This window comes from Colobus angolensis, unplaced genomic scaffold (assembly GCF_000951035.1).
Source record: "Colobus angolensis palliatus isolate OR3802 unplaced genomic scaffold, Cang.pa_1.0 Scaffold131, whole genome shotgun sequence".
In the NCBI taxonomy this organism is placed as follows: domain Eukaryota; kingdom Metazoa; phylum Chordata; class Mammalia; order Primates; family Cercopithecidae; genus Colobus; species Colobus angolensis.
In genome coordinates this window covers 6,525,833-6,549,486 of record NW_012114364.1, presented here as the reverse complement: position 1 = coordinate 6,549,486, position 23,654 = coordinate 6,525,833, and the positions used below count along the sequence as shown (strand labels likewise).

The window sequence follows — 23,654 nt, the reverse complement described above, 5'->3', positions numbered from 1 at the left end:
CTCCCTAAAAAGCCCTAGATCTAAATAACCCAGGCAAAGGCTAACTCCTTAAGGAAAGAATGTTGGGTTGTTGATGATGTAATAGTCTACATCTCACTGACTCTTATGTTTCAAATTACTGGACAGCTCCTGCTTGCAGATAAAGAATAGAGCATGTAGTGGGAATTATTATTAAGACTCAGTATAAATTTCCTAATTTTTAAAGAAACTTACGTGAAAAGTAATTATCCCTTCCTCAACTCCTACAGTAATTGTTAAACGCCTTTTTAAAAAACTCTTGAAAATATATCTTGCACATAAATCCAGGTTAACCAACATGAACAATGCATATGATGGTGTACATAAAGGTTAAGTAGATTATCATTTGTTGCTACTTACAATCTAGTGACGAAGAAATAATTTATCAGTGTTCCCCAAAGTTTGCTTGTAGGTGCAAATGAAACAAAAACCTTTTGAAAAATGTGGTATGTATGAATTTGATTTAATATGTGTTAAAAATGTGATAACATAGACATCGTGCTACAGAATGAAGAAAAAAAGTAAGTGATACCTCAGATAGTTAGTGGCTGTGGGCAAAATTATGACACTGATAGAGTGATGTGTACGTGACTGACATGCAGACAGCAACAAATTTCATACACCAACCTATAATTCAAAAAATTATACAAGTTTTAGAACTTTCTTTATTAAAATGCTGCAAGACAAGCTCATGGGGGAAAAAGCCTATTTTTCTAAAGGACTCACACAAATTATAACTTTTTTCCCCCTAGTCTCTAAAGAACAGGGACATTTATAAAATGGTCCCAACTGATTTCTAGCAGGCTTCCAGCCACTAATACACTGAAAGCATCTCATTGCCACTACTGCTAATTTTAGAATGCTTTGCTGGAAAATCAGGCATTTTTATCTTAATCTACCTAATTTCTAGGCTCTCCAAGGAGTTTGAGAACTTAGCTGGTTGCTAAGGTATTCATTCCATTTTTAAGTAATGCTTATTTTCCTTCTAAGATATCAGGTTTATTTTTGATGGTTTTAATAATGAATTTCTTTTTTATGTGCTGGTCATTTTTCTTTTAATGAGAACTTTTAGCAATTTTCAGGTTTGCTGTGATAAGTTCCCTTTTATAGATTACTTTTAATTTGTTCCTTAGGAACTAATTTGGCAATATAATTTTAAAATAAAATAAGTACACTTTAATAATTGATTGATGAACTTGGTTTATCTACCTATTGCAATTATTCATAATTATGATCCAGCACTGAGTTATGAATTACATACCAAAATAACAAGATAGTTATAAAACATCAAGCAGATTTAATTCAAATAAGACTACCTCAAGGCACGTCATAATCAAATTCCCAAAGGTCAAAGATAAAGAAAGCATCCTAAAAGCAGCAAGAGAAAAGAAACAAATAACATACAGTGGAGTTCTAATATGTGAGGCAGCAGACTTTTCAGTGGAGGCTGGGAGTGGCATGACATATTTAAAGTGCTGAAGGGGAAAACAGACACATACACACAAAATGCTTGTATCCTAGAATAGTAGATCCAGTGAAAATATCATTCAAACATGAAGGAGAAATAGATTGTTCCAGACAAAAGCTGAGGGATTTAATCAATACCAGACTTGTCCTACAAGAAATGCTAAAGGGAGTCCTTCAATCCAAAAGAAAAGGACCTTTATAAGCAATAAGAAATGATTTGAAAGTACAAAACTCACTGGTAGTAGTAAGTACACAGAAAAATACAGAATATTATAAAATTGCAATTGTGGTACATAACTAAGTGGTACATAATTACTCATATCTTGAGTGGAAAGACTGAAAAATGAAGCAATCAAAACAAATAACTACAACAATCAAGACATGCACAGTATAAGACATAAACAGAAAGAATTAAAAGTTAAAAAACAGGAGGGTGAAATTTCAAGTGTAGGGTTATCATTCATTTTCTATTTTCTTGTTCATTAATTTTTTGCTCTCAGTGATAAATTGTCATCACTTTAAAATAATGGGTTATAAAATATTATTTGCAAGCTTCATTGTAACCTCAGACTAAAATCATATAAAAGATACACAAAAAATAAAAAGCAAGAAATTAAAATATACAACCAGAGAAAATCACCTTCACTAAAAGAAGACAGGAAGGAAGAAAAAAGACCACAAAATAACCAGCAAACAACAAAATAACAAGAGTAAGTCCTTACTTATAAATAATAATATTGCATATAAATGGACTACATTCTCCAATAAAAACAGGAGTGGTTGAATAAAAAAAAAAAAAAAAACTCAACAATCTGTTGCATAAAAGCACACTTCACCTATAAAGACACACATAGACTGAAAATAAAGGGATGCAAAAAAGATATTCCATGCAAATGGAAAGCAAAAAAGAGCAGGAGTAGCTATACTTACACCAGACAAAATAGATTTCAAGACAAAATCTATAAAAACAGACCACGAGGGTCATTATATAATGACATATGTGTCAATTCAGCAAGAGGATATACCAATTGTAAATATATACGCACCCAATACTGGAGAACCCAGATATATAACCAAGTATTATTAGGGCTAGAGAGATAGACCCCGATACAATAATAGCTGAAGGCTTCAAACCTAATTTTCTGCATTGGACAGATCATCCAGATAGAAAGACAACAAAGAAAGACTGAACTTAATTTGCACTATAGAACAAATGAATCTAATAGACATTTACAGAACATTTCTTGCAATGGTTGCTGAATATACATTTTTCACCGCAGCAAATGGATCATTTTCAAGAACAGACCATATATTATGCCACAAAGCAGTCTTAGAAAAACTAAAAAAAAACCTGAAATTATATCAAGTATATTCTCTGATCACAATGGAATAAAACTAGAAATCAATAACAAGAGAAATTTTGAAAACTACATATACACATGGAAATTAAACATACATACCAAGACAGTATTTTAGATGGCTTGGTTTTAAATTCTCATTTTGCCATTAATAGCTGTATGTTTTAGAAAAATGAGTGATTTCACAGGTCCTCAGTTTTATCATTTACAACATCAAGGGCTAAGAATAAATAACTACATAATCCCCAAAATAGGATAACCATTTGTAGGTTCACCAGTGCTCAGATATTTATATATGTTCATTTCAAAAAGAGGTAAAAATATCCTAGTTGGTTTAAAATATCCTGTCTCTTTCTTAATTTTTAGTTGATCTACTCAAGATTGGCTGCATCTAGATCAAGTCTTGGTTATTCCATTTAATAGTTACAATTCTAAATGTCTAATTATATATAATTTATATATATAAATATATTAGAAATATATATAAATATATAAATTATATATAACTATATAGAAATATATAATTTTTATAAGACACACAATCGTTTATATATTTTTCTGTCTTCCAACCTGAGTCCAGAAAGCTTTGGCTCCAGAGAGTGCTCGATAAATAGCTGACAAATAATTGATCATATTATGTACCTACTTGAATTTAGGTGTTACATTTTTTTACTAAGTATGCCCCTGAAGATAAATTTCCAAATAATTCTTCTTTTCTAGAACCTGCAGTCTGATGGAGCCATATGACATGAGTCATTATATTAAGAGTTTAACTTGCTGTAATTTTAATCATTTTTTAATTCACAGTGTTTAGAAGCATTAGAAACACTACTAGAAACATTAGCGAGTCTGCCTTTTTAAAAATGTATTTATGCCACAAACCTGATGCAACTTTTAGCAGTCAAATATTGTGAATCTTTTCTACCTCTATCTCAATATTTTTGTCATTTTATTCTTTTAAAAATAACACCATCTAGTTGCCCCAGATATAGTGCTTCTGATTGGAAATCCTTTAGCAGCTACTGTACAGTAGTATTGAAAGTAAAATGTAATATTATCCAAGTCTTAATTTGAGAAAAGTTAGGAAAAGTTTCAACATACAACTCTCCAAGTCCTATAGCATTAAATTTAAGGGGAAACTCTTGAAGTCTGAAAGTGTAGTTTTAAAGCAAACACAAGAAATACAGGGGAAAAAAAAATATGTGTTTCATTAAGGAATAACACTAATTGTTAAGAAGTAGGTTAAACTTCAGTGAAACTTTTAAAACTTCCTCATTTCTAATATAAGGTCATATACTGGAAACATCTGATGTTCCATCAAACTTTAACTTGAAAAAAAAGCCAGAAGCCTGTGTAAATATTTCTCTGTTTGTAACTAGGGATCTTGAACGTCTCCAGGCTAATCAATTTCCTTTATATTTTCAAGGAAAGAAATCACTAAAATAATCAATCTACAAATGTCAAGGCCAATTCTCTTAAATGCTCAGAATTTTCAAAAAGTATAGAGTGAGATTGTGTGTGTGCATGCACATGTGTGAGTGTGGTGTGTGTGCATCTTCATGATGAAGTGAGGATCTTTTCCCCAAAAATATAATGCTGTCTTTAGGAAAATTAAAATGGAGTAAATAAAATGGCTTTATAAAACTGAGATAATTAGTGAACACCAGAAACATGCAAAGAAGTACTAAATCGCATTATTATTTTTTTACAAAGAAAGGTTTATATGGAAAAAAGAATGAGTGAATACTGTACTAGCCTGGAAAGAACAAATGAAAATAGTATTCAGAGAAACAGGAGTTGAATAGTTGCAGGAAAACAATAAATGAAAAAGCACTCTCCTATGAGTCAAAAGCGTATAACGGAAGACCTTTCAACTCCACACAGATCTTTTTAGGAATACATTTCATGTGTATTCCTGAGTCAAGCACTGTATCTCCATAATAGGCAATGAATAATTTACTTATATTAAATTGCTATATTAATGTTCATTACTAAGGCATAGCACACATTGAAAAATTCATGCAACTTGTAATGAATACTTGAGAATAAGATTCTATAATAATCCACAAAAATCCCATTCCCATAATTAACATGTTGGCAAAAATGATGCATTCCGGAAGAAAACTCTGTATGTTCTATTTTCATTCTTTGTTTAATTTGAATATGTCAACGGTTATTGCTTCTCAGCCTTTTGGCTAAGATCAAGTGAATATGGTGATGGCTTCTATCAGTGTAGATAAAATTAAAACTAAATGACAGCTCATTGGAAGAGTTAAATGAGATTTTTACGGAGAAAACAAATTTCCCTTACTTATTAGGAAAATCAGACTTGAGTACACAGCAGAATACAGACAATTAGTAATGTACTGAATTTTCAACTTAATTTATATTTCATGTGTTAAGGCTCTGAACACAATACCCCAAAATATGGCACATTGGCATGCTAAACACTGTGAACTAAAAGATATTAGGCCGACAAAGCCTTCTAATCTCTATCATGGAAACAAAGTCTTTCTGAACTCCTCCCGTCCTCCTGTCTCCTACCTCTCTGTCTTCCCTGAAACAAGTCATAGATAGATACTCTTCCCCTAAGTGAGTCACAAAAATTAGAACTCTTCTCCCCTATAGCAGGGCATAAAACCTAGAAAGGTCACTTTCTCCCTCTCTGGTCTCCCTTGAAGATCCTCATTCCAAAGAGGTGCTGCCCCATACCTTGAGGGAAGGAATGCTACAAAGAGAGGCTGATAAGAATCTGAACAGACATGTCTTGCTGGGGTTTCCCACTCAGTGGATTACCAGTAGATCATACCCTTTTGTCCAATCACATTTCTACAAGGCTGTCCATGCTTTGTCAAACCTATGCATGAAATAGATGGTTTTCTCCAGGTCTTTGAAATTCATTTCTGAAGCCTCCTCTGTCACATAAAACTTTGATTAAATAAATTTGTTATGCTTTTGTCAAGTTAACCTGCCTTGTTATAGGAGTCTTGGCCATGAGCCTTATGATGATTGAGGAAAGGTATCACATCTTTCTACCCCTACAGTTGCCTATTCTAAATATGTGCAAGAATATCTTCTCATTTCCTTGACATTGATTTTCAAGATTGTATTCTTCACACAGAATGATCTTCTTCCACATGACTATGTCTATTTCATCTAACTGGTATCACTGTCAGCATCATTTAGAATGTTAAGATTTTGAAATCCAATTAATGAATTTTCCAGGTGTAACATAAAATCACAATTTTCTAAATAAAATCCAACCTGTATTTACTACTGAGTAAAAGTTTTACTCCACATTTATTGCCCCAATTAAAGATTACAATACATATATATTTTTTCATTTTTTTCTATTAAAGTCTCAGAAAACAATTGTGTGTATCCATGGGTGTGGGGGTCTCGCCATGTTGACCAGGTTGGTCTCGAACTCTTGTGCTCAAGCAATCCTCTTGCCTCAGTCTGCCATGGTGCTGGGATTACAGGCATGAGCCACCATGCCTAGCCTGAAAACAGACTTTTTTGAAGAGAACACACTGAAACTATTTGGGAATCAGAGAATAAGAAGGATATAATTAGGTATTAATCTGACTATATTCATACCCTTATAATTCAATTTAAATATAAAGTTTTTAAGCTTTGATCTTTTTCTTTACCACAAAACTGGCAGGATGAATTAATGTAACAGGTGGGGTCTTGTGGTTTTAATAGCAATGAAATATAATCAACTGTCTCATATCCTATTTCCAGGAAAGCAAGCGACATTTAGATCTACACATGATCCCTAGGCAATCCTACTATAGGCATTAAAGTGTTCAAACTCCCCATAGGGGCTATATATCTTCTGGCCCCGGGTTTAATTGAAACTTTAAACAAAATATATTACCCACTTAATGCAGCTGAACTGGATGCTGGCCTTTGTAGTGTATAGACTAATGCCTAGCAAATTAGCATCTGTAACCATAGTACATAATGTAGAGTTTATATATAGTGTAAAACGCAGAAAATGTATTTTCAAAAACTGTACTTTTTTAATGAGAAATAAACTTTTAGGAGAAGAAATTATAGTTTTTTGCTCATAAATTTTATATATTCATTATTTTTGATACATAGCCAAACATTCATGATTTCCTTATCTTGTTGACTATATAATCTTCAAAGTATACTTCTAAAATCTCTCAAATCTATATTTTGCCTTTCTGGGCTGGCGAACTCCATCTACCTGGCGTTGGTCTCCTGGTTGTATCCTTTCTGATAATGGAAAAATGAAATGAAATAAAGAGACTCATCTTAAAAATTAGAGGTTCATATTATTTTTGGATTTCATAGATTAATGACTAATCCAGCTATATGGTCATTTTCATATTTGTAGGATTGCCTCATTGATTTTCAAGAGTGCCAATGGAAGCAATCACAGGAAAATCACCAGAACTCAAAACAGGGGAAGCAGGTGGTATAAAGAGCTTAACGCTAGTGGAGTGTTAATGCTTCCACACTTGAAAGATGTGAAAGTTCAAATCTTACACAGTTAAAAACCATCTCTTTCACAGTCAGCATGCTAAATGCCTTGAGCAATCCACTTAAGAACAACTAAACACAGGAGAAAACATTAAGCATGTAAACTATCATGTCAAAAATTTATTCTCAATATCCCCACTTTAAATATATTCTGATACAAGGTGAGGTAAACACACATACACATACAAACACAGAAGAATCCAAGAAAAATAAATGATTCAGTTAAACACAAGCCACACAGAAGGCTGAGAAAGAAACAGACTTCCTTTATACTCCTTCTGCCGACTGAACGCAGAGCATAACGTACAGACCTAAAGTAGAATCTGAATTTACAAGTGAGAATGTTTGCATTGTTTTCAGAAGGTGATTTGTCAGTTCTTCTCACCTAAATAATAGTTTTAAAAAACTACACATCACTTGTAGCTATTTATGACACTTAACTCTTTCATACCACAAGTTTCTTTCTCAAAAATACAATTCTAAAATTCACACAAGCTTTTTATGCAAAAAAATTGCTGTAATAAATTCATTTTTGTTTCCTATTCATTGTTTTTCTTCCTTGTTTTCTGTGAATGGCCCAATAAACTCGGGAAAATATCTCCTAATTAAAGAGCTGCTGTAAAGAATTAAAAATTAAATCAAAATGTTCCTCCTTATTGAAGATATGGGGAGAAAACATTTTTTCAATTTCAAATCTATGTAAGTAAAAGGTTTATTAGATGAAGGATGATGGAGGAAAATACATTTTCCAATATTGAGCTGGGACTGAAAACTAAAAGGGATATATAAAACAAGAGATTATCGTAAGAGCATCAGTACAGTACGATGAAAATGAAGGCAAATAAGATAATAAAAAGCAATGGGCCATTATCACACATTTCTCCTGGAGAGAAGAATCTCTCCCTAAGATAAATACATATGGTTCATCATAAACACACTTTTTAGAGAACAGGAAATTATGAATATGTATTTCTTAAGTATCACATAAGAAATTAAAAGGCTTGAGTTTCTCTTGTTTGTCTTCCTTGGTCTAGTCAACATAGCGTAGCCTATATAGCTACAGACAAAATATTTTCAAGGTTAGAGTAACAGTATTCCATTTTACTCATAGGCATTTAATTACTACAGAGAGGCCCTAAAGAGCTCTGGACCAACTGTGAAATCTCCCAGAAAGTTCTTTGAGAGAAGGAACTAGATTAACTATTTACATGTCATCTGTCTGCTGCCTCTGTACTGTCCCAGCACTTGTGATTTAATTTTTTTTTTTTTTTTTTTTTGGATACAGAGGTTATTCTAAACAGTTATTATAGACTGAAATGACAAGCTAGTCACCCTAGGCTCTCTCTTACTCCATATAATACATTATGCCGTTTTGTTCTCAAGATATATTACCTTGGTGAAATGATGTAAATTGCTTGTATAATTAAACCCAACAATTACTTGGCATTGAGAAAGCCAAGTCATTTTATTTTAAATAGTAAATAGGCTTAAAACGACCTCTGGGATTGGAAGAGCTCAAACAGATAAAAATAATTGGACGCTGCAGCCTAATTTAGTTTCCTATAATCCCTTAGGATTATTCAAAAGCAATGCTTAAGTAGAGATAATAGGAGAAATAAACAATTATAGAGAAAGAAAAGAGAAACTGAGGGTATTCAGAAATTATCCTGCATTTAAAAAGTTTTAAATATCCAGTATATTCAATATACTTTGCAGCTGTTTTATTCTTTATAGTAAAACTGTAGAGGTTTTAATATATTTAATTTTTGTGAATTTTTAAGTGCAAAGGAAAACTATTTTGACATAGTAAAAAATGTGATAGTTTAGGTAACACAGAAGGACTAAGCAGAAAAAGCACTGGATTTAAGTCAAGAAACTATACTCCTGGTTCCAATACAAACTATAAATCTGAACTTTATAAAATTTGGGGGGTGTTAATTTTTATCTTATAAAATATTATAAGGGCTTTGAAGACATGAGTCTTCCATTTTTAACATTCCATGATTCTAAAATATATCTATAGTTTCAGAAGAAGAGAAATTGAGATCCAATAAATGCCTATGAGCGACAGAACACAGAATAATTTTGGTTAGGTCTAGAAGACAAATAAATCATGACAGATAAAGAAAAAAAAACTCTAACCTACATATGACAATTTTAATTTGGAGGAAGCACTCTATTAATGAAACCAAGTAAATTGGCAATAACAAAATATACTCTTTTAGTTTGGGTTAACATAGCTAATGGTAAGAGAAGGATTTTGATTGTAGTTACTGAGAGAAAAAGGGAAGTGAGCCTGGAGAGAAAATACAGCAATTCCAGATAGGATAAAACTAAACAGAATCTCTATTGAACTGTGGTGACTACCAAGGCCATAATGATGACAAAAATCTTGTTTATAAAGTATTCATATTCACATTGCTAAATGCAAAAAGCCAGTGACAAAGAATACAATCAACTTTTGGAGTTTAAAAGCCTAAGGAAATGATGATAATTACAATGGAAAGTCCCGTTACAAAACACTTATTAGGTTAGGTAGTTGGACCAATTGTTTTACCTTTTTTATTTTATCATTTTAATCAATCCTCAAACCGATACTACTATTACCAAAATCTTATAAAAGGGAAACTGAGGCTTCTTTTAAGTAATTTTCCCAAGGATGCTCAGGGAGAAAGTGTCAAAGCCATAACTTGAACCAAGGGTATCTGACTTCAGGGACTACCTTATGGTGAATCTCAATTTAATCTAACCTGTTTTCTCAAGAGGAAATGAGGTCCACAGAATTAAGTCATACATAGGAGCAATTTAACACATATTTTTTTGATTTGTTCTCTTTCATGTATTATCATATCTTCCTAATTACATGAATCTAAGTAAAATTTTAGCTTTTGTTTATAAAATACTATTTATCTGTTTATATTTTTTATGTATGTTTGTAATTCACCTAATTCAGGCTGGGAAGATACTTTTCTCAATTATTGTTACTCAAACATCTCGGTTCTATGAAATTGAAGAGGATAAATGAGAATAGGCTTTTAAACGTTTTTAAAAATTTACTTATAAGCTGCCATAATAAAATAAATGAACAGTTTTAAAATATGGAAAATTTAAGTTGGGGAATTAATCAAACTTGTTATTTGCTGTTAAAACATAAATAGGAAAAACACACTCACTTGGCATTCAGGGTAAGTCAACTGGCACGCGGCACAGGGTATGTAATATGTTTTTCACAAAATGTTCAAGGGGAGATTAAAATCAAAGGACTAGAGTGTTTTTTAACAAAAGCAACTGCAGTGAATTTAGTATTACACTAATAACCACATAAAAATATAATTGTATTTTTTCACACACACTCCTTTACTTCTGCTAACCTCTAAACAAAAGAAAAAAGAGAATGGGAAAAAAATAAAATGCTTGTATATCTATACACAAGTGCTTGGAGGTAGTGGTTGTGAAGGGGTAAATGACACATGAGAAAAATGAACACTTACAGGGTAAATCTAGCCAGACATTATAATCCATCACTGATCCCTAAAGGGCACTAATAATATGTAAATGTGTGAATTAGAAAATACATTCAAGGCTGTTGATAAACTTGATAGGATAATCAGCACATGCTGACAGACTAATGAAACTGATGAACTGATAGGGCAGCTTAACTCCTGTGTCACTTTTTTTCTTGTCAGTTGGAGGCTAATCAAAATGTATTAGGAGCTAAAGCCAATACTTGGGGGATTTAACCCATTTTGATTAGGAGGTGAATTCACTTTCTGAGAAAATTATAGTTTCCTGAACAACTGAAACTATAAAACCTGATTGGCTAACAGACCTTCACATAAAATTAAATAGAAGGCAGCCACCATAATCATAGAAAAAATCTGCAATGTTAAATATTAAGACCCTCCCTTTAAAAATTGTTAGGGTGCTTTTCAGAGTCTGGATGAAGCAACCATCTCCTTCTCTAATGGAAAATGAGACAAAAGATTAAGCAGTATCCCCCAGGGACACACTTATCTTTTGCTGCCTGTGTGAGCTGAGCATCTGTGTAACCATATGAGAGACAGATCCCAACGTACTGGCTGAATTTTCACATTTATTCACATAAAATAATTGAATGAATTTCTGAAACAGACAACTCTAGTGAACATCACCACTTTCCATTAACAACAATAACAATAAAAATACTACATGTAGTCTGTTGCCAAGAATCTTAGAGACCTATCCTAATTTGAAGAAAGATGTCTTATTTGATAACTGAGGAAAATTAGGAATGAGGCCTTGGAAGCACTATAATTAAGAATAAAATAAAAAAACTAAAACCAAAGCTATAGAAAGCAATTCTCTCAGTATTTATTTTGACACAAAAACATCTACCATTAAAATAAAAAAATTAATTCAACTCATAAATCTACACATCCTAAGCACATGTTTTATGGACACATATATTTCATTCGTATAGATAGATTGACAGTGAAATGCTGGATAGTAAAAGGCACTCTTTTAATTTATAAAAAATTAATGGCAAGAATATATTTAATGAAGCTAAATTTTAACCTTTTAGTAATTATACCAAAAAGAAAAAAATGACAATTAAAAAACACTCCAGTGTGCTGTTTAATATGATATTCAATCACTCCACAGGCAAATTGGGGGTGAGATTCCCAGAGACATGGAATAAATATTTTAACCTTTTCCAAATAATTTTGTTTTTCTGTTTACTGTCCAGTGCTCCAGCCTATCTTTAAACTATTTCTAAATGTTCTGTTCTTTGGATAAAAGAGAACATGAGTGTTCTTGCCAGGTGTATATTTTGTAGTTTGGGAGAGGTTTGGGATTATTTTCTGTGCTCAAGACAGAAAGTTACTATTAAATTCCTCAAATATAGACTGTAGAAGTGTACAGTAATCCTAGAGATTACATAGTCTAATCTCACTTATTTTATATGCATGAGAGAGGACTAGAAATATTAAACAACTTAAGCAGGTTTAATGAAAAGGGAAAATCTGACTTTGCAATTTGTGCTTTGGAAAAAAAGAAATATTTGATTTGAGGACAAAACACTTCTCTTCTCTTTATTATCTCCAAGCAGCAATATTAATTAATCACTAGGCCACCTTACTTTAGGGATTTTTTTTCCAAGTGTCATATGCTGAATATGTGGTTTGCAGTCATAACCATCATCAAACAACTGTAGCAACAATTTACTACAAGGCAGACAGGGATCAATCACAGATGATAGATATTTTATTATAATTTCTTGTTCTTGACCTCTTATACCCAGAAAAATCCATGGCCTAGATTTATACACCTTCTGATTAATAAGAATTAGGCTAATTATTCAACACAAAACATAGAATAATTGTTGTAGCACATCTATTGTCTGCCTAATCTTGTTTTTTTCTAAAATATTATGCTGAAAAGGTCTACTGAAATCCCAGTGCTCATCAATGAAAACCACACAAGTTGGCTAATTTATCTTATCTTTTACAAGCATCAAAGTTCATTTATCTCTATGTCATAGCATGTTTAGAGACTCTTCTGATTAAGAAAATACTGTGATAAAAATTATCATGAATTTGATGAACTTACTAAAATGAATGTGTATTTTATTCATCTCTATTATTGAAAAATTATACATATATAATTTCTACAGTCTCTAGAGTCTAGCTAACATTCAATACCCAGATGGCTTTGAGAGTGCTTTGCAATAATTCTGAGATATGACCAAGGTGTTGGGAATCGCTGTGCTAATGCATTTATTTGTCATGTCAGAATAAATATGCTCTGTCAGAATTTGAGTATGATGCCAGATTGTGAATGTTTCTTTGTGAACATTAATACGATTTATTAGAATTCCATTAAACATGAACATGGGTTCCTGTTCCTCCCCGGGTCCCTGAAATATCAATTAAAAAAATCTAAATGTTTTACTTACCCATCATGTTGTACAAGCTCTGTGGGGCAAACTGCCTTGGCATTTTCTGAATTGCTTCCTTGTATACACTAAGGGCTTCCTAATTTATAAAACAAAAAAAGAGATAAATCATCACTAAAGTGCAGGGATCGTCATAGAAAATAAGATAATAACGTTCTTCCAAAGTTAAAACCATCCACTGCTATTTCTAAATGGCTCACTAGAGGAAAATAATTGAGCTGTCCTTTTGTGGCATACTATCTCAATTCCACCAATGAAAATACTCAGCCCAGTCAGTGAAGAATGCCATAACTTAACGAGGCGTTGAATGTTAGCAATAGTCTTCTAATACAAATTTTCGAGTTCATAAAGGTTACTCAACTAAAAAACTAAAAAATATATATATTTGAAAGTTATCCATTAGTCATCTAAAGTGCATAATTACTTTAAGTCAGGAAACCTGGTAGGATCTATATATAATGCCAGCTAACAAATCTTCCAGCTCTTGAGACCCAGTGAAATTATTAAATGTAATTATTTTAAAAGTTGTATCTTCATTCTTATATTACAGTTTTAATACATTGCGTAAGAGTACGTGAGTGGGAGGGCAGGGGAAAGCAGTTTGAAGGAGAGAGAGGGGCAATAAGGAACTCATGCAAGCAGGCTTCCAGGAAAGGAGGACCAGTCTGGGTCACCTCCTAACTTACTGTGTAACATCCTGTTACACCACTGATTCTTTTCTTTCAGTTAAGAAATAATAAAATTAAATTTTATTTCATAGTAGTTTTTTTAAAGAATTAAGATAAATGGGTGGCATTTATATCAAATCACTTCCTTAACATGCAAAATACAAAGAAAGTATTTTTTAGAACCTCAAACACTGGCTATAGGTCAACAATTCTAGAAACTGTGTCTTGGATCATCAAACCAAAGAAATGGTGAGCTTTAGCTCGAGAAACATTTCATGTTATTTCCCCAATCTTGAACAATCACAATACATATTGACACACCATAATTGCTCTGAGAAACTCACAGGAAAGAAATCTATTAAATTTTTATTTAGCAGAAGCTTTTTCTAAACAAATTTGATCAAAAAACCCTTCTAATGTCACCATGTATTAGTTTTTCAAAGGACAATAGTTTAATGTGTATACATATTAGTTGTTGAAAGGACACAGGCTCTGAAAAGAGGCTGTAGGTTAGAAACCACTGTGACTAGATTCGAACAAGAGGGAGGGAAAAGGATAGAGAGGCATTGGCCAGACCTCATAGTGTCCCTGCTCATGATACAGCTTTCCCAGGTTGTACAAACAACTGGTAACAGAGCTCTTGTGTGCATGAGGGTCCTTTAGGTTTTCATCTGGGATCTCAGAACACTTTAAGAATGTCCGTCGGGCTTCTTCCGTCCTTCCTTGGTTCATTAGAATGATACCGGTATTTAAATATGCAGCTGAGGGGGAAAAGTGGAAACAAAAGTGTGAGAAGATGATATACACTCTGAATAAAATAAAGTTTTCTTTGTTTCAATTTGGTTTCTATGGTTTAGTGCTCATTAAAAAAGAAAAAAGTACTTAAGACACAAATACTCATGGGATCAATAACGGTAGTAGAAGCTGCAAATATCACTGCAAAACATATGAAATAGTCTCTGCCAGCAAGCACTTCCAAATATTTTAAGCTTAAAATCTAGTTGAGTAAAAGTTATAGCTATCATAATTTTTTAAATGATCAATGGACATCAAAGTATGATGCAATTGAAAGATATAACTGTTAGAGGTTCATAATTTGATTAGCAAGTATTCAGAAATAAAAGCACCAAGTGTTTTCTCAGTGAGGCTGTAAATTACAGTTAATTTTCAAATATGGAAAGAGGTATAAAAAAATAAAAACTTGAATATTACTTACAAGCCAGGGTAGGCCTGCTCCCAATGGCCAATTTATAATAATGTAGTGCTTCTGAAAACCTGCTGTTCTCCTGGAGAAGTAGCCCTCTGCATGAGGAAAACAGAAATTTAGAGAAAGGACTGTATTATTATATATAAAACCACAAATTTTTATTTTATATTCCAAAAATAAAAACGGTTAACAACGCAGTAAAAATGCTAACCTGGTAGTATAAAAATAAATTCTAAATATAAGGAAATGATTCCTCAGGAGGGAAAATACTGGGTAGGTATCAATTGCATTTGTGCTGCATTAGAAAGTATTATGAGGTATTTTCTAAAAGCCTTTAACCACCATTGAACTTTCCCCTTTTCTAGCCGTCTTTTCTCTCCCACTAGAATTACTAACCACCTGGATTTCTTCTTGGAGCATGCACATTTTCCCATCACTTCGGAAAGGAAACTTGTCTAAGGCAGTGAGATATGTATATATGGAAACATGAGACGCCTCTCTCACTAGCTGTGTTACTTGGGAAATACTGGTGCTTGGCTGCCTGAAAGGAAAAAGGTAGTCTGGCTCAATAGCAAAAAGAGAGAGTTTAATCAGATGCCAAAAAAGAACAACAAAAAAGACTGAAAGCTATCCACATCATCCTTTTCTTGATATTTGGATTTAGTTTAATAAGATTGGATTTCAGAACACTGTGCAAATTTCAGTTCACAGTTCTAAAAAAACATCTTTCTCTGCAGACCCCAAGAATCCATAGGCTTTCTTAGAAGGCGCTAAGGTAGTAACTGCATGTAACATCTCAGCCAAGCCAGAACCCACCCTCATGACCGAATGAAATCAATTACAGGCATGTCTATGAAAACAAGGTGTTGGAGAATTGAACTAAGTTCAAAAAGCTCGCACAGAGGGCTTTTTGGCCTATCCCCATTCTCTTGTAATCAGTAAGTATCTTACAGACATTCCGAACATCTATTGAGCCTGAATACTGCTGTTATCATCTCAAATTACAGATTCAACTTGGCAGCTGCTGAGGTCTTTGAAAGGCTGGTAAAACGGAGGTCAGAGAAAAGAGAAGGCTGCTAATAAAAACTTATCCTGTTAAGCATTTTAAAATACATTATTTAATAAGCATCTTGAGAAAATATTTAAAATTACAGAATGCTCACTTGTGTCAAAAGCATATATTAACAACTTCATTATTTCTCATAGTTGCTCTAAGTCATCTGAATAAAGAATTCCCAAACACATTAAGATCACTTTCACATATATATATTTCTATTACAAAATTTGAACAACAGTTAATTTGATCATGAAATTAATATGCTATGCTGTCAAATGTACTTGTCTGCTGCTAGGAACAAGAGAGAATAAAGCTTCCCGCAGTAGTCAAGTATTTGTGGAAATGGTCAGTTTTATTCAAACATGGGCAAAATTGATAGAGAGGATGAACAAATTTTTAAAAAGGAATATTCTTTATGACAATAATTTTATTAACATAATGCTTTCCCATTAATTAAACACATACATATTAGCTAACTTCTGAAACTTATCTACAACCTTAAATGTCTTCATGGCTTTGCTTTAAAATTCAGATAAAGAAAAAAAAAATTCAGATAAAGAGGTACATCTCCTTTGATAGAAGGCTAAGGGCACGAGGGGAGAAATACCACCTAGATATTTAATTCTATTTTTTCTAGCTCTTTTAGAAATTAAAATCCTTCAATCAACCCCTCTTTGTCACAATATCTTCAGCTGCTTTTATCATACAGTTTTCTTAAGATTACAAAAATGTTCATGTACCTCTTAGACACAGGAGAAGAAAATACCCGCATAACCTTTATTCTTTCTTGTATCTACCTCTAACTACTGCTTATGACTGTTCTTCCTTTCAAAACCAGATTTTCTTTAAGAATGGTCTGTGGTGTGTATGACCAATTTCCCAATCCCATTTACCCCTAAATCCTGTTTAGATTCCCTTCCCAGAATTCCCCTGAAATGTCCTATTAAATTTCTACCAATTATCAGACCCCCAAAATAGTACACTTATGTCAAACTCCACTCAACTACTACACCTCAGACTACTGAATTCATCTTCCTTCCTAAAATTCTGTATGTCCTGGGCTCTTGAGAGACCAGTCTTCTTGAGAACTTCCTACACAGAATGAAAAAGAAAATGTCTCTTTATTCATGAACTCCTTTAAAAGCAGTTGGTGTTTTACAGGATTTTGTACTTGTCTCTAGGAATAAATAAATACTCTACATGGATAAATAGAGTCTCTGCATGACATCATGCATAAATGTGGTTCATGTATATGCTGTCTGCTCACAATTTTGAAAAAATGATCTCCCTCCTGACATGAAGATCTGCTTTCAAAAGCTGAGCCACATCAAGATAGAGGCTCACTGAAACTTCAACATCAATACCTCCAAACTATGAAATCAGTATCTCCCACCGAAAAATAAATAAATGAAATAAATAAAATCGGGTAAAAATCTTTGTACTTAACACAAACTCCAGTTGCTAAAATGAGAAACCTGATTATCACTCTTAGGTCTTCACTTATCCTCACAATTCCATGTTTTGTCTCCTAAGTCCACCTATTCTTATTTTCTAAGGCTCTTTACTCTGCCCCTCAAGGTTTATCTTATGGCTCTGTCAGAGCCTCTTTTATCTTATCTGTCACCTGAATAACCGCAATAGCCCACTAATTAGTCTCCACATAATTACAATCCTAAAGGGCAATTATGCTATTAGGCTAGATGGAATGAACATGAAGGGAATGAGCACATATCTCTGACAATGTACCTAAAGCTCATAAACCTTGAAAACTGATGTACTTAGCCTCATGGGATTCCCAATGTTGACAGACTATCTTCCTGTCATTTTCCAATTCATAAAATATACAAAGACGAACAAAAAAGATAAATAGTGTAATAACCACACTGGGACAAACATGTTCTGCCTGCTTTATTCTTGTGGGGAGGGGGCGGATCCTAGTCACTCAGAGGAATTCAGCAAGTCATTTCCAGGAATATATATACTGTGAGTCTTTGAATTAGAATATCATCATCCTCTACATAATCTGAATAAAGTTAGCAATGGAGTGAGTCTAAGACAGATGACTATTGTGACTGATTTCTTATGGGCTAAGGATTTAATTGAGCATTAACTATGTCCAAGAAAGGATGTTGCAAATGTGAACAAAACAGAGTTGCACTCGCCTATGGATGCAAAATCTACTGAGGGAGACAAATAAGAAAACAAAGGGTGTAGAAAATTACTGTACTAGAGGGCAGAGGACCACCACTGCCCAGTCCATTCCCTGCCCAGGAATGGACAAGGAAAAGTCTGGAGTCCAAATAATACTGGCAGATGCTGAAAGCACGCCATAGTAAAAAGAGTTACCAGCTCCACATTACAAAGGGAGAAAGAGAGGCTCAGAGAATTAATCAACTCCCTCTAGTTATTATGATTAATAAGAGGCATAGCCAGAATTAGAGCAGTTTCTGATACTAAATCTAATGTTCTTTCTAGAAGAAAAAGAGAAAAGAGATGAAATAGTTCAATTCCAGGTACATGTGTGCTCAGTTATATTTCTTTTTGCTGTAAAACCTTCCAAATTTTATATAATGTTAATTAGTGTTGACACAATGAACAGGAGTCAGGTGTCATTTTGGAAATTCTGGATAAATTTGGGCCAGTTCTAGCACTGTTACGACTAGGGTTCTGTTAGTGTTGTTTTCCAGCTTGATAAAAACCTTTTTTATTTTACTGATAACATGATAGACAGACAGAAATCCTTCATGTTACAATAGTTACAATAATAATAATGATAGTGGCAGAGAAACTTATTCGGCACTTAGAATGTATGGAGCATTTTACATACATTAATTTATTATTCAACAATAATCTTAAGAGGTAGGATGTTATTACTTTCTTCATTTTGCACATAACGAACCTTGGGCAAGAAAAAGTACGTAGCATACCTAAGGTCAAACAACAGGTAACAAGGTGCCAAAATTCAAGCCTAGTAGTCTGGATATAAATGAGGACCTGTAATTTAATAAATCATTCATACTAAAGGCTTTTTATGACTTGTCATGACTGTTTAAAAATGTCATAGTTTGTTTACATGCAGTTCATGTCCAAATCTTCTGGTTTCTATGTATATGAAAAACAGGAACACATGAAACATTTTTTTAAATTAAAAAAACCTGACACCCACATATTTGTTAAAATTTTAATTTAGATTCAAGGGGTTCATGCACAGGTCTGTTACATGTATATATTGAGTGATGCTGTGGTTTTGGGTACAACTGATCCCATCACCCAGGTACCAAGCATAGTACCAATTAGATAATTTTTCAACCATTGCTCCCCTCCCTCTCTGCTCTAGTAATCCCCAGGGTATTTTATTGCCATTTTATGGCCATGAATATCCAATATTTAGCTGCCACTTCCAAGTGAGAACATGCAGTATTTGGTTTTATGTTCCTGCATTGATCTCCTTAGGGTAATGGCCTCTAGCTGCATGCATGTTATGGCAAAATACAGAATTATATACTTTTTATAGCTGTGTAGTATTCCCTGGTGATTTACTCCCTTTTCTTTACCCAGTCCATCATTAACAGAACCCAGATTGATTCCGCAGCTTTGTTATTTTGACTAGTGCTGTAATGAACATGTGAGTGCAGGTGTCTTTTTGATAGAATGATTTATTTTCCTTTGGGTATATAGCCAGTAATAGGACTGCTGGGTCAAATGGTAGTTCTGTTTTAAGGTGTTGAAGAAATCTCCACACTATTTTTGTAAGTATTCATTGTCTCACCATCATCTATTGTTTCTTTGACTTTTTAAATAATAGCCATTCTGACTGGTGTGAGACGGTACCTCACTGTGGTTTTTGATTTGCATTTCTCTGATGATAAGTGATGCTGAGCATTTTTTCTTATGTTTATTGGCTGCTTTCATGTCTTCTTTTGCAGTGTCTGCTCATATCTTTCTTTTTTTTGTTTTGTTTTGTTTTTAATGGCGTTGTATTTTCCTTGTTCAATTAGTTACATTCCTCATAGATTCTGGATATTAGACCTCTGTTGGATGAATAGTGTGCAAACATCTTCTCCCATTTTGTAGGCTGTCTGTTTACTCTGTTGATAGTTTCTTTTGCTATGATGAAGCTCTTTACTCTAATTAGGTGCTGTTTGTTAATTTTTGTTTTTGTTGCAATGTCTTCTGAGGACTTAGTTAGAAATTCTTTCCCAAGGCTTATGTCCAGAATGGTGTCTCTTAGGTTTCCTTCTAGGATTCTTATAGTTTGAGGACTTACATTTAAATATTTAATCCATCTTGAGTTAATTTTTATATATCGTGAAAAGGAGGGATCCGGTTTGATTTCATGCATATGGCTAGCCAGCTATCTCAGCACTATCTATTGAACAGCAAGGCCTTTTCTCATTGCTTATTTTGGTGAAATTTGTCGAAGATCAGATGGCTATAGATGTGAGACTTTCTGGATTCCAGATTCTGTTCCACTGGTGCATGTGTCTGATTTTGTGTCAGTACCATGCAGTTTTGGGTATGGCAGCCTTATAGTAGAGTTTTAGGTTGAATAATGCAATGCCTCCGGGTTTGTTCTTTATGCTTAGAATTACTTGGGCTATGCAGGCACTTTTTTGGTTCCATATATTAAAATAGTGTTTTTCTAATTCTGTGAAAACTGACATTGGTAGTTTGATAGAAATAACATTGAATCTGTAAATTGCTTTGGGTAGTATGGCCACTTTAATAACATTGATTCTTCCAAATCATGAGCATGGAATGTTTTTCCGTAGTTTGTGTCATCTGTGATTTCCTTCAGCAGTGTTTTATAGTTTTACTTGTAGAGATCTTTCACCTCTTTGGTTAGAAATATTCCTATTTTTGTGTGTATGTCTATTGTAAATGGGACTGCATTCTTTATTTTGTTCTCAGCTTGAATATTATTCATGTACAGAAATGCTACTGACTGTTTTACATCAATTTTTATATCATGAAACTTTACTGAAGTCATTTATCAGTTCCAGGAGCCTTTTGGCAGAGTCTTTAGGGTTTTCTGAGTATAGACCAATATCATCAGTAAAGAGTTAGTTCGACTTCTCTTCCTACTTGGAGGCCTTTTCTTTCTTTCTCTTGCCTAATTGGTCCGGCTAGGAGTTCCAGTACTATGTCGAATAGGAGTGGTGACAGTCAGCATCTTTTCTTATTCCAATTCTCAAAGAGAATGCTTCCAGTTTTTGTCCATTTAGTATGATGTTGGCTGTGGATGTGTCAAAGATGGCTCTTAATATGTTGAGGTTTGTTCCCTCAATGTCTAATTTCTTGAGGGTTTTACTATAAAGGGCTGATAAATTTTATTCAAAGTTTTCTCTGCATATACTGAGATAATCATATAAATTTTGTTTTTAATTTTACTTATGTGGTGAATCACATTTTTTGATTTGCACATGTTGGCCAACCTTGCGTCCAAGGAATGAAGCCTGCTTGATCGTGGCAAGTTACCTTTTTAATGTGCTGCACAATTTCAGTTTACTAGTATTTTACTGAGGATTTTTGTGTCTATGTTCATTAGGGATATTGGTCAGCAGTTTGCTTTAGTTTTTTTTTTTTTTTTTTTTTTTTTTTTTGAGACAGACTCTTGCTTTATCATCTAGGATGGAGTACAGTGTTGTGATCATAGCTCACAGAAGCCTTCATTTTCCATACTTAAGTGATGCTCCTGCCTCAATAGCTGGGGCTACAGGTGTGTGCTACCACACCTAGGTAAACTTTGTGATTTTCAGTAGAGATGAGATCTTGCGGTGTTGTTCAGGCTTGTCTTGAACAACTGAGGGCAAGCGATCCTCTCACCTTGCCTTGCTAATGTATCAGGATTGCAGGCATGAGCCGTTGTGCCCAGCCTGGTTTTCTTCCTCATGTCTTTGCCAGGTTGATGCTGGCTTGATAGAATGAGTCAGGGAGGAGTCCTTCCTCCTTGATTTTTTTTTTTTAGTACCAGCTCTTTGTACATCTGATAGAATTTAGCTGTGACTCTATCTGGTCCAGTGCTATTTGGTAGGTAAGCTTTTGTTTTTTTGTGTTTTTTTTTTTTTTTAATTACTGATTCATTTTCTAAAGTCAGCATTAGTCTGTTCAAGCTTTTTTTTTTTTTGTTTTTTTTTTTTTTTAATTACTGATTCATTTTCTAAAGTCAGCATTAGTCTGTTCAGTGTTTTTATTTCTTCCAGGTTCAATCTTGTGAAACACACCAGGAATTTATCCATTTCCTCTGGATTTTCTGGTTTGCGTGCATAGAAACATTCATAATAATCTCTGAGGATCTTTTATATTTCTTTGAGATCAGTTGTAATGTCATCTTTGTTATTTCTGATTGTGCTTATTTGTATTCTGTACCAACCAAATATCATCCCTCTTTTTTGTCTTTGTTAATCTCTCTAGTGGTCTGTAGATCTTCTTTATCCTTTAAAAAAACCAACTTTGGGGTTCACTGACTTTGTTTCAATTTTGGGGTCTCAAATTCATTCAGGTCTGTTTTGACTTCTGTTATTTCCTTTCTTCTTCTGCCTTTGCAGTTAGCTTGCTCATGTTTTTCTAGTTTAGGTGTGACGTTAGATCGTTAATTTAAAATCTTCCTAGACTTTTGAGGGAGGCGTTTGGGTCTATGAACTTTCCTCTTAACACTGCTTTTGCTGTATCCCAGAGACTTTAGATTGTTGTGTCTCTGTTTTCATTTACTTAAAAACATTTTGATTTCTGTTTTAATTTCGTTGTTTACCCAAAAGTCATTCAGGAGCAAGTTGCTTGATTTCCATGTAATACTGTGGTTTTGAGAGAACTCCTTGGAAATGATTTTTATTTTTATTCCAAGAGTGGTCCAAGAGTGTGGGTGGTATGATTTCAGTTTTCTTTTTAATTTAGTGAGATTACACATCGATTACATGACCAAGCATGTAGTCGATCTTGGGTGATGTTCCATGTACAGATGAGAAGAATGTATATTGAGTGGTTTATTGGTATTCTATAGATAGCTATCAGTTCAGTTGGTCCAGTGTCGAATCTAAGTCCAGAATTTATTAGTTTTCTGCCTCAGTGATCTAACATTATCAGTGCGGTGCTGAAGTCTCCCATTATTATTGTGTGGCTATGTCTTTTTGTAGGCATAAAAGTACTTGTTTCATGAATGTGGGTGTTCCAATATGGAAGGCATACATATTTAGGACAGTTAAGTCTTCTTGTTGAATTGAACATTTTATCATTATGGAATGCCCTTCTTTGTACTTTTTTAAACTTATGCTCATTTAAAGTCTGTTTTACCTGGTTAGGTGCAGTGGCTCATGCCTGTAATCCCAGCATTTTGGGAGGCAAAGGTGGGTGGATTACCTGAGGTCAGGTGTTCAAGACCAGTCTGGCCAACATGGTGAAACTCCACCTCCACTAAAAATACAAAAATTAG

General features: G+C 33.6%; 1 protein-coding gene across 2 annotated transcripts in view; it reads right to left on the bottom strand.

The window, feature by feature from the left end:
* TMTC2 (transmembrane and tetratricopeptide repeat containing 2) overlaps positions 1–23,654 on the bottom strand; it is a 460,161-nt gene that overhangs the window by 164,818 nt on the left and 271,689 nt on the right. For both annotated transcript variants that reach the window (XM_011934133.1, XM_011934134.1), the window contains exons 5-7: positions 15,178–15,263; positions 14,538–14,722; positions 13,294–13,372 (exon numbers count right to left, since the gene is read on the bottom strand). In XM_011934133.1, coding sequence (XP_011789523.1) covers positions 13,294–13,372; positions 14,538–14,722; positions 15,178–15,263 — 350 coding nt within the window. The remainder of the gene's footprint in view (positions 1–13,293; positions 13,373–14,537; positions 14,723–15,177; positions 15,264–23,654) is intronic.